This window comes from Diadema antillarum, unplaced genomic scaffold (genome assembly GCF_040938485.1).
Source record: "Diadema antillarum isolate AM-2024a unplaced genomic scaffold, OU_Dant_1.0 seq00001625_RagTag, whole genome shotgun sequence".
Taxonomy (NCBI): domain Eukaryota; kingdom Metazoa; phylum Echinodermata; class Echinoidea; order Diadematoida; family Diadematidae; genus Diadema; species Diadema antillarum.
In genome coordinates, this window is record NW_027272334.1 from 365,071 (window position 1) to 377,287 (window position 12,217).

The 12,217-nt window shown below is 45.7% G+C and overlaps 1 protein-coding gene across 3 annotated transcripts in view; it reads right to left on the minus strand.

Annotated features, from left to right (window-relative positions):
- Positions 1 to 8,057, minus strand: part of LOC139711200 (uncharacterized) — a 48,465-nt gene extending 40,408 nt beyond the window's left edge. For all 3 annotated transcript variants that reach the window (XM_071623116.1, XM_071623115.1, XM_071623117.1), the window contains exon 1: positions 7,758 to 8,057. In XM_071623116.1, the coding sequence (XP_071479217.1) occupies positions 7,758 to 7,961 (204 nt within the window). In that variant the 5' untranslated portion in view covers positions 7,962 to 8,057. The remainder of the gene's footprint in view (positions 1 to 7,757) is intronic.
- Between the last annotated feature and the right edge of the window lie 4,160 nt (positions 8,058 to 12,217).

Genomic DNA, 12,217 nt, shown 5'->3' on the forward strand with positions numbered 1-12,217 from the left:
GTTTGAATGCTCCATAATAGATAAAATACCATGTTCATTTCTATTCAGGAAGCTGTTTCACTACACAGAGAGTCAGCCACACTTGTTTCCTGGTTTTCTCCCACCTTTCTAATGAACATGATTTGTAGGAACCCCTGACAGTGAGTGAATGGATGGGATATCCTTGTATTTAGAGTCGAGGTGAAACACACCATGAGGTGGAATTGGGAGAGCGTATTTTCAGCACGCTTTTACCATCTCTCTGGATGGCGGGCTGTGTGATTGAGGGTTGGTGACTGGCCACCCATTACCAACCGAATCTCTGCAGGACCCTTTTAACGACAGGAAGCCTGCTGCTAATCGGAGGTCAGAGGTCGTCTGACCCCCACCCTCCCTCTTCCCTGTGATGTTACGCTGTCACAGCCACCTCTCCTGGCTTTGATGGGGGTGGGGCGGACGGACAGATGCAGCAGCGGGGGATGCGCCATCGGTGAGGAAATTGGCTAAATTTCTGTCAATTTTGGGAAATTCGGATGGCTCAGCACGTTGCATGAATGACGGAGGGGGAGGGCCAAGAGAAATGAAGGGAGACTACGGACGACGTGTGTGCAGAGCAAACAAGAACAAGGGGATTGAACAGACATTAAGTACATATTTACATCGTAATGACTTGCACAAGCCAAGTGCAGAGAGCTCCAACTGGGATGAGCTAGTGAACATGGAGGACACAGAAGAAAAGAGAATTAAATCCAATTACATGTCCCTCCCTTAGGCTCCTTCCCCCCCCCCCCCCCCCAATAAAGGGAGAAGCTGAGAAAAGACCATGGGTAGCCGACTGCAAGGTCATAGGTCAAGAATACAGAGTTGGCCAGAGCACCTGCACAAATTAATCCCGCTGGGCTCGTAATGAAATTTGTTTGGAGGGCATTGATTAGATTTTACAGTTATGAAGGTGGTTTGGCAGCAGAGCTGGGATGTCTTGGGTTCCAAGCGGCAGCTCCAGGTGTCTAGGCAGGGTATCCATGGGGTAAGGGGGGGGGGGGTAGTCTACTCTAGCTCAGTAACAGACTACCAGCAGAAATTCCCTACCCCCATCTGAGCTTACAGACACAAGCTTGCATATTTCACCCTGGGTCTGCCTTCTTCTCAAATGTTTGTCACATCCTATTCTGATAACAACTCTGCGACATGGGTGTTTTTCTTATATCACCTCAGATATACAAACATATCAAAACAGGATCTCCTTTTTGGTCGTCACTCTTCTATTCCCTACATATTTTCTTCCATTTGGTAATTTTTTGCATCATTCTCTGCATTAGTGTGTCAGTCAGATCACTTCCCAAGAGAGAGCAAAGATATGCCTCTCCATTCATATGTCTCCCAACTAGTCAACAAACCATTCTGTCTTCACAGCTATCCAAATTTCCAATCAACCTTTGACCTACAACCTGACCTCTAAGCTTGTGCAGAATCGTTATCCACACATGCACACACACACACACACACACACATGTACATGCGACAGCTCTCACAGTCAAGAGTGCAACTCCGGACCCGGGTTGAGCCCTGTGAAGCCGGTGGGCTTCAGCGAAGACGCAGGGCCGAGGCGGCCTGTAACGACTTGTGATCGCGGGGCAGAAATTGAATTATTTTTCCTGTGATTTGATTCTTCCGTGACAAATGGCCTGTTCCCCAAAGATTACTTGCCACAACTCTGACACAGATCCTGCTTACAGAGGGAGTGAGGGTGAGGTACAGTGTAGGTGGTAGAGAAAGAGAGACAGAAAGACAGACAGACAAAAACAGGAGAAAGAGAAGACAAATTACGATGAGATGCTACACAAAGTGACCAGTAAGAGAAGCAAAGACGGCAACCAGCATGGACAACACAGCTTCACGTTTGCTGACCGTATGTCAACGGCGACAGAAAGTCGGTCAAGTCACCTGCTGATGGCTTTCACCATCACATCACATCTGCTGTTCTGTCTAGATACCAAAATCAGATCGTATTGACTATGGCTGTTATATGAGTTTTTGATGACTATCAAAAAGAAAGAGTCAAAAGTGGAGGGCCTTAATTCTCCTACAAGATGACTATTTTGTTGAGGCATAATCCTCTGTAAGGAATACTTTGAAATGCATCTCAAATGATGCCAGGTTTTCTCCAACAATTCCTGCTGACTTCGCTGCCCAGCACATAAGGGAAAAGGGAATCATCCTACCACAAGTTATCTGTAGGACCACATGTGTTAATGTTGCAGCTGCTTCTTTGCAAAACATTATTTGCCTGGCAGCAAGCTATAGCCAAATTGTGTACGTATTTGCTAAGAATTAGAACACCATTGATGTGGGGCAGATGGACTGTACAAAGTAAAAGCAGACATGCTCTACCTTTGTGGAGGCTAGAGCACAATTTTCATTGACGCAGCCCCAACTCCTGTAAATTGTTCTGCCACCTGTTATCAGCATTTGGGACCGCTTATCGGCAGATAAAACACATTTCCTACTCCCCTTCTCAACCGCACCTTGCCGCGAAATCGCATCCATTACCAGAAGCTGTCGCGATGATGGCGCTAGCAGGCGGCCCTTTGCTCCACATCAGCGCAGTAATTGTGATGATGATGCTGATGTGTTTACCATTATCGCATGCCTGCCACTTTTCCTATGTTTTTATTTCCACACATTAAGAGCATTGAACACTTTCTTTGCCCTGATGAGGTTTGTATGCTCGAGGAAGGCTATTTTGGGGTCCAATTCTCGCTAGGCGCAGCGAGGGTTCGGCCGCGCCATTTTCAACCTAGAGAGAGATAAATGCCCCACTTTTTTTTCTCCATCCCAAATTGAATCAATTAAGGGCGATAAGGTTTCGCCATAATGAATTAGATCAACATAATTAATATGATATTCCATAACACATGAGATCGTCGCGGCATTTCCATCCCTGGGCTCCTCCGTTTGGCACGCTGCATCATGTAAGAAAGCCGCAGCAGCTGCTTGCATCTCTCTCTGTGCTACACCCAACAGAAAACCTACACCCTTGGGCACCCTACCCAACAGAGTCCGGTTACGATTCATAGATTTATATCACCGAGCCAGAGCATAAGGGCGTAGAACATTAACTCCCCCTTGACCAGTAACCCCCTCTCCTATAAACTGGTGATGAGTGATAGATGACATGAAATCATGAGAACACGTGATGACAAGTGTGCTCATCTTCTTTTGTACATGCATGAGAGATGGGGGGGGGGGGTGGGAGGGAGGAGGGGTCGGCGGGGGAAGAATCAATCTCTCGTCTTTTCCATTAAAGTGACTACGACAAGGCCGAGATGAGAAACAGGTGCCCCGGGTTGCAACTTAGTGTCACGTCTTGTTTCCCTGCCCATCTAGCTGGAAGGACACACCGAGACGGGGGATGCATTACTTAGCATAAAACGACATCATCTGGGACATCAGCAGACAAGCTGGAGATAACGGTGGAGGTAAAGCATGAATAACAAGCGTACCACGAGAAGATGTCACTGAGAGAAACGGTGTGCACTTTCTTGCTCCTTGTTTGTTCCTTTTTTGAGGGAATCATTAAAAAAAAAGACATGGCATAATTTGGGCAATTTTCTATTTTTTTTTTGTTTTTGAGGGGAGCAGGCACTAGCTCACTGCCACAGCATGGCTAGTTTCTCTCATTTCTAGCATTAAAGTGCAACTTGAAACGGGCAGATATTTTCCGTCAAAGCCTGCGCATGCAACGCGACTCCGAGCACATGACGCTGCGTTGCCGTAGCACCAGTTGGGAGTGGGATCCGAAGATGAGTCCAGTGACATCCAGAGGAAGCGGCACATCTCTGCCCTCCCCTCCCCTCCTCTCAGGAAGAGGGGCAACGGGGAGGAGAAGACGCTAATAGATGCAAGCTGTGACTGTGGCCTCTCCAGAAGACTATTGTCCAATTAGGATCACTTAGTGCACCCCTGTTCATGAGGGTTAACAACAAACCATACTTTTCATATCAAGTCCTCCCCCCCCCCCCCTCGCCCCATGAGTGGATTCCTTTTAACTTTTACTTCTAAGGCTCTCTTTCAGTCTCTCCTTTGGATTTGTCCCATACTTAATTGCGTGAGCTCATTTTTTTTTTTGCTTTCTTTTTTTGTTCTATTCTCTCTCTCTTTATATTCTTCTCTTGTGCAACTGCTCCTCAGCTTTCTCTAGCCAGCAGGAAGCAGATTGTTTTCTTGCATACTTTGTTCTCATCTATCACTGGGTGGGGAGGAAAGATGAGTTATTCGAGCCAGTCTCTTTAGGAGGGGAAATCAGAGGCACCTTGAAGATGATAATCTGTCACAGGTGCATCGATAACGGCAGGGATGAGAAATGTGGTGGTGGGTAAGGGTTGGGGGTGGGGGGGGGGGAGGGAGAAGAGGGGTAATCGACTCTGGCGTAGCACAAAGTGGTAGGGAGATTCGCCAAATCATGGCTAGGTATTTCATGAAAATGAAAGAAGCGTGTTGATGAGTTAGTGAAAGATTTTAAAGCAACTTCAAACAAAATCCTCCATATGCCAGCTGCTTCATGGTAACAGTTTGAATAACTCATCCTCATGATTGCAGTAGAAGAATTGAATATGATAGTGTCCATCTCCTTTACTTCTTTTTTTAATACAGAAAAAGTAGACTTACACCCTATTCTCTGCATGAACAAAAAAAAGAAAACTTGAGGTATATGGAATGTGATATTGCCCTCCACATGGAATTCAACTCAAGCTCTTTGGAAATGTATGATCACATTCTACATATTACAACATGAAAGAATTTGTCATTTCTTTTTGAGAGTTCTTGCAACACTCTGTAGACTTGAAATGCTCTCCCTATTTCAAGAGAACAATTCCTGATGGAAAAAAAAAATATGAGTGGCATGAGGAAGGCCTGCAAGCATTTCTTGCCCGTGTAATAACAAATTCTTGCACTCTTCATGAGAAGGTACTTAATGCCATGGCAGTACTAGTAAAGATGGCACTTGAGAAAGCAGTACTAAGCAGTGTTAAGAGGACATACTTGAAGAGCTACTGTATGTTTCATTTTGCAACCTTTTGTATTAAGTCTCAACAATTCACAAGGTGAGTGTGGCAAAGCACAGCGTGCAGTGGAACCAAAGCTCATGCAACAATAACAAAATGCCTTAACAAATATTTCCATTTTCGTTGGAAGACAGAGGAGAGGGATGGCATCTGCATCTAGAAGGTTCTTAGCGCATACTCTCATTTCTTGAGATTGTACTATCTTGAGATGTTACCGCCTTCAACAGACTGAGGCAACCGAGAGAAGATGATGAGGAATTACATTAAAAATTGATGAAATCTATGATTCTCACACCCTCAAGTCTCAAAGGACTGAATATCAGACATTCCTGAGGTCCCATCTGGTGTAAGGAACACTAGGATGCATCGGGCACGTTGGGTGACGAGGCACATCGAGCCGGTCTAGACGGCACTTTCTGCAGGAAATGCACCACAATTCACCTGGGGTAGAACAGAAACTGCCTCTCTTCTTTCCCCCCACTTGGCCTGCGACAAAACACATCTTCACACCCATTGTCATCCGGTCCATTGGAGAAAGGGGGAGGGGAAGCAGGTGTGGCGGGGACGGGAGGGGAGAGGGGCTGGATTGATCAGACCTGAATATATCACTTGCACATGTTGCACATGGGAACTACATGAGACATTCACCCCTGAAGGGCTGGACAGGGAACCGCCTCCCAGCTCAAGCATCTGTCTCTGATTGAGAGGACAGAAAGGAGAGGGGGAAAGGATGGAGATTGGAAGGAGGAAGAGGGAAAGGGGGAAGGGGGAAAGGGGATAAGGGGTTTGGGTGAGCACCGCTCCGGGATTGGTATCACCAGGTGACTGACAGCAGCAGCGCCAACCTGCAAAAGAAGCACGACATGTCAAGATGTCTGGAATGGGTCGTATCATTCCTACTATTATCTTGACCCTTATCTCCGTCATAAAGTGTAAATTACAGACCAATCTTGATGAGTCCTGACAAGACACTGTCAGCCAAAGAGTAGGGAATGCCACTCGCCTGCAATTTTTTCCCCTCAAAGCCAGCCACAAATTTGTCCTCAACGTCGATCGTCGTCATCGTGTCCTCATGGAAAATACAAATGAAAAAGAATTGAACAAAGATGTCACTCTATCAGGGTGAATGCCATCCCGCAATCACCACCATCTCCGCATCCTATTTATACCGATTTGGGGAGTGAGATGGACTCAGCTTGCCTCCAAGCCTCTGCGAGCAATGACCCACATATAAGCAGGTCATCACCATGATTGCCTCAGATGACGAGTATTGGTTTTCAACCACTCCCCGGCTTATCCAGTGACCATAACATGATAAGAAATCACAGAGCATTCTATTTCTTTTCCTCGGTATGCAACTAGTGCCTTCTCCACCACCAATCAACCCCTCCCCTCCACCCATCCCGCCTCCCATTCCACAAGCTTTTATCCTTGGTAGATATCTCCGAACAATTGCCAGTAACTCGAACCATGCGGACAGGAGAGCTTTCAGAGTCAGTTGTGTGTGGATGAGAAGCATAGCAAATATCCAGTCTGTGTTGCGGTAGGAGTTTCTGCATCTCTGACAGCAAACGATCCCCAAGAGGACTGCAATGTCTCGGTCTGACGACAAGTCTCAGTGGCTGGTCGTGGGCAGACTGTCAAATGAACATCCCTCTTTCAGGTCTAGTTTCTCTTTCCTTTTTAGAATACAAAAAAGCTCTCCCAGGGTGGAGAATGCGATGTCTTCATTGCAAAGGTAAATGATATCATTCCAACCCTGCACTCGGATGCTTATCTCTTGACCAATACAAGAGAGACTGAAGCAAATGACAAATCATAGATATAATTTCCAATCCAACAGCAGCAATTTGAAGAAAGAAGATCTTTTAGAGATTAGGATGATTAATAACACCATCTAACAGCCGGCCGTAAACCAACCAACAAAGATTCACTAAAATGCGTCAGATTTCAGGTGACAGTAAATCCTCACAAATAGTGTTTCATGTTATCAGCAATACCTCCTTTGTAATCATTGTATCTCCCGCTTTTGACATTTGACATTTCAATCACAGAAAACAGGAGGGATCAAAAAACACCACTTCTGATAGAGACAGGTGCAGTTTGCAAAGCAGCCTATTTCCTTTGGGAGTCATCTGTGTCAAATATACTTTCCATCACCTCTTAAAAGCAACAACAATAAATCACTAAGGTGCATCCAGAGACAAGCTCAGAGCATTGTGTTGAAAGTGCTACCTCCCCTTGTCCACGACTGTGACATCAACAGCCGACTTCCACACAATGAGAAAGATCATCCTTGCGTTCACACCAGGTCCCACGTTCACAATAGGTCCTGCTTCACGAGGAAAGTCCCACGCTGCAGGACTTTTTCTCTCCAAAACCACAGTGTGACACTCACCGTGAACCACAAACCAGGTTGCATTCACGCCATGCAGCAGCAAGAGTGCTGAAGTAGGGAATTATTTTCTGTGAGGGGCACATTCAACCTATGGAATATTTGGGGAAAAAAAGAATTTCTCCTGCCCCCTACGTGTATTTCCACCCAGATTAACAGGGGAGAAAAATCATCCAAGGAGATCTTTTTTGAACAACCAATCCATGCTCTAAGCACCAAAGGAAGAAAGTGGAAGCTATGACCCATTCCCCAGGAGTCAGACTAGTCTTCACCAAGAAACCTTGGTGATGCTGGTCGTCTCTGCATGGGGTGCTTACCCTGATGGCCTGCTGGCGCAGCCTCTCGGCGTCCCTGGTGATGTGTGCGGCGGCGGCTGGTCCAGCCGGCACCAGCCCCGGTGCAGCTGTGGCCCCCAGTGGTGCCGGAGGCAGGAAGGAATGCTGGTGGGTGTGCTGATGCTGGTGCATGTGTTGGTGCATGTGAGTCTCCTGGCGTAGGTACGGAGGGGGCCCCACCGACATGCTGGGGTTGTGCGACGCCAGGAAGCGGTTGTTGAGCTCTTGCCGTAGCAGCTCGTGTTGTTGGTGCTGCGGCGCTTGGTGGGGTGGTTGGGGCTGATGGGCAGGTGGCGCCGGCTGCGCTGCCGACGGAGGCTGGGCCGATGCCGCTGGTGGAACGTGCTGCGGTGTTGGCGGCGGCGGAGGTTGTGGAGGAGCCGATGGTGGTGGTGGTCCACTTGCTGCAAGAAGATATAAAAGGAAAAATACACACAATAGAATGGAATTAACACATCAGGCTTCTACATGATATCACGCCCTTCTAGCTTATAAAAGCTGTTCAGAGATAAACAAAACACAGAAACCCCGGTCAGTTACTGATTCTTTGCCTTTAGCTATCCAAATGCTTGCCTGTCATCTCCTGCAGGCAAATTGTCCCAGCAGCAAAGGAGAGAAAATCCAACATAACTCTACATCACAGAAGATAGAAGACATACAAAGTCAATGCTGCTTATGACGATAGTTGCCTCTTTCACATTAATTATGCACACGATACAGATAATGTTTTGATGCTTTCATGCTTGTCACTGGAAAACAAAATGACAGCAATTGAGATATTCTCTGTTGAGAGTAGCACACTCACGCAGTAGAAAGTGTCAAACCACCCACACACTCACAGAAGTTGGTGGCACGATTACATCTATGGCTTCCGGAATACCCTTTGGCCGTCAGCAAATTTTTTGGTTAATTCTCCTTACTCTGAAAATGGCAAAGGCCAGGAGTGAATACCAGGATCCATTTGCAGGGGAAAAAAAGAGGAAGAGTAATTCATCCGAGGTTCATAAAGAGCAAGCCGACGGATAAGAGTGGCAAGTAGCAGTTGGTAGTCATGTTACAGTTACAGCTGGGAAAGAACTGTGGCATAATAATTGATGGAGCTTTAAATGTCTGAGGTTAAGTGCTAAATGCAATTCGTGTATCAAATTCCCTGATCCGCGCTGTTATTACAATGTGTCGACTCTAACTTCATCAATTTAGCTGCATAATGGCTTAATAATAACAACCCATCAATTCTAAATTGAGTACATTAGCGATCCCCGAAGTCTGCGATGTTTCAAATGCGTCAAGCGGCGTGACGAGTAATTCCAATTATAGCCTCGTTACTCAGACGTGGTCGTCATTAGCGCCGCGTTGCCAATTTGTCTAGCTCGGTTACACCCTCACTCTGGCTATAACACACATCGCGCTGCTATCTCCGTCAAACTCTGGTTTCGGGCCATTCCATTGTGGCTTCCTTTCACTGACTCAACACCCTTACCGGTCTAATCCCTTTTTTATTGGAGGCTTAGACAGGGGCTCAATGCAAAGAAAATTCAATTTGCTTGTGCCCCCACGCTGACAAATACGAAGAGAAGATAGAAAGAATCCCCCCCCCCCCCCTTACTCTTGACACCTCACCGTTTGATTTCAGAATCAGATGCTGCTTTCCTTATTGAATTATGAGCTAATTAGGCATGATTTGTCCCCATTTGATGACAAGAAACTGGAGATGGACTAGCTAGCTCGGCCAGTGCCAACGAAGCAACCCTCTCTCTTGTCTCAGGCTGCTGGACAAATATAAACACCGGTAAATACAACTATTAGCACAGGGAAAGAGAAAGAGCGAGAGGGAGAGAGACTGTGTCTTAAATGACCTTGCCTCCAGTGCTACCATTGCCCTGAGGTTTCTTGTTCAACAAATAGCAGATTAATTGATAATCTATTTTCATATGACTGTCGTCTGGCAGTCTGGTGTGTACTTACGGGGATTGAGCCCTTACATATCTTCATGCTTAGAGATTGGATGGTGGGTGGGGGGGGGGGGGGGGGGAGAGGAGAGAAAGAAAGAGAGAGAGCAACGGAGAGAGGGAGAGAGAGCTGACTAGTAGATATGCTCATCTACGATAACATTCTCTATAGATCTTCACGTGACCATCACCACAGAATAGAATAGAGGCTATTGTACACAATGACTATACTGAAGGGGAGCTACATTCATTCTTTACGAGCTCATCTCATCTTCCTCAAAGAATATATAGGGTTGTCATGCTCTAGCTTACACTTACAGCTTTTGAACAAGCAAATTAGATGTTGTAACTTGTTACTGTTCACTGATTGCTTCTACCTCTAGTGAAAAGATGCAGTATGTTTAGTTATTTTAGTCTCTTTGTTGAAATAGTATTCAAACTTTGTATCATTATCTGCATGTTCACAGCCATACTTCATTCGCCATGCTACTGTTGTGGCCTACCTGAAAATGGTGAATTCAATGTGCAGAACTGCTGTAATTGTTGAATGCTTTATATTTAAACCCTGTCCCCTGTCACGCAGTCAGAGAAACTTTGCAATGCATAACAGAAAGCCCCAAGTATCAATGCTACATCTTATTAGGACGGACTTGGAGTGAGGCTACATAGGCTCAGTGGTTGGGGGCACTCTTGAGCTGGTGTAGGATCAACAAATGAGACATCACTCGCTTCAAATCTCAGCTGGCAACCCTAAAAGGTAAGAGAGTCCATTGCCAACAAGTCAAACAGACCAAAAAAGAAACACCAAAAAATATGACAAGGAATATAGGAAACAAGAGGAAGAGAATATACAGCAGCCCCCCCCAAAAAAAAATCATATGCTAATCCCATCTAATCCACCTGGATTAAGGGTGATAAGGATGCCCCATGATAGGAGTGAGTGGGGGTTGTTGTGACAATAAAGCATGATGGCTAGCAGCTCCTCCCTTTGTTTCAGGAGTAGACCCCTCCCATTTGTCTCACCTGTTATGAGCAAGTCATCATCATCATCATTAAACTTTCCTCCTTTATGACGTCAGCAGTCATGTACCGGTTACTCATCTCCCAGCCCCCAGCCCCCTCCCCCCTCCACACGCTCCCTTTCCTCACTCACTTGGCAGATTTACGTCTTTTATTTGCACGCATCTTGCTTTGGTGGAGTACACGGAATGTGTCATATCAGAACACAAGGAAAAATTATCAAGTTAATTGCCCGGAAATTGTCAAATAAGTTTTCAGTTCACGCCTTGTTACCTAGCATCGACATTCACCTTCTTTCTACAGATTTGATTGTTATGCTCATATCGTATTACGGGACTGCATGCTCCTTAGCTTGCCTTTCAAAATTAAGCAACATAGCAAGAGGATGTGAACACAACAATTCTAGTGAATGATTCTAACATTCTTTAATTTGTGACAAATCATTTCATCACTTTTAGAGACATTGATTTACTGTCCATTCTACAAGCCGCATTCATTACAACATGAATTGTAAAGTGTGTAACACAGCCGTGTTCTCCACTGAATTCAAAAGTTTACATACACGAAAAGCAAGTTCATGAATAGCAAGCTGGTACAAGGCTAGTCTCCGGACAGTAGAGCCAAACTGAAATCACACAAGCTTTTTATTAATATGTAAAATGTGCTGTAAGCCTCATTCCAAGAATTTTTCGCTTGCAGCACAGAAAAGTGAGGAGAAGAGATGGTGTGCGAGAGAGCAAGAGTGAATAAAAAAAAACAACCCACCAAAACAACTCATCATATTTGTATCGATTGGGAATTGAGTTGGGAGACGAAGAGCTGGTAAAATTTTTTGCAACGGCGGAAGCAACGTAGTCCCACTAGCTTTATTTCTCTGTGGTGGCGAAGAGGAAACAGTTCAATTAACTCTCTTTCCCTTCTCTCCATGTGCCCCCCCCACCACCCAAACCACCAATCATGTTATGCTGTCCGACAATGAAGTTGCTCCCATCGGGAATCTGGGCAGCGAGAAATTCGAGATCTTGCGAGCTACCGGTAGGGCTGATCCCCCGTCTAATCTCGGGGATTCGGGGCAGAATAGATCGTAATTTGTGATGTCTGAAAATAGAGCCGCAGTAGCCGCGCTAGGCCGAGTGTTATCAGCATTCATGCGTCCACGATACGATCAAAAGGTTGGCAACATAATCCGATACAGCACATTTTGTTTTAGTGCAGGTCATGTAACCAGAGGGTATTCATTTTGCGCTTGCGATACTCAAAAGGCCTCAAGAGTTCACGATAGCATTTCTGTGATGATAAATCCTACAAACTAGAGGTGCAATCAATTGTTAAAGGGAAGAACGAGTCTCAAGTGCTTTATAGAGAGCAAATCTTTGAAATAGTAAACTGACCCCGTCTTCACAGAACTGTTTGACAACTCTGGCCAGTCTCCATCTGACATCCCTATCCCTGAGCTAGTTTTACTGCACAATC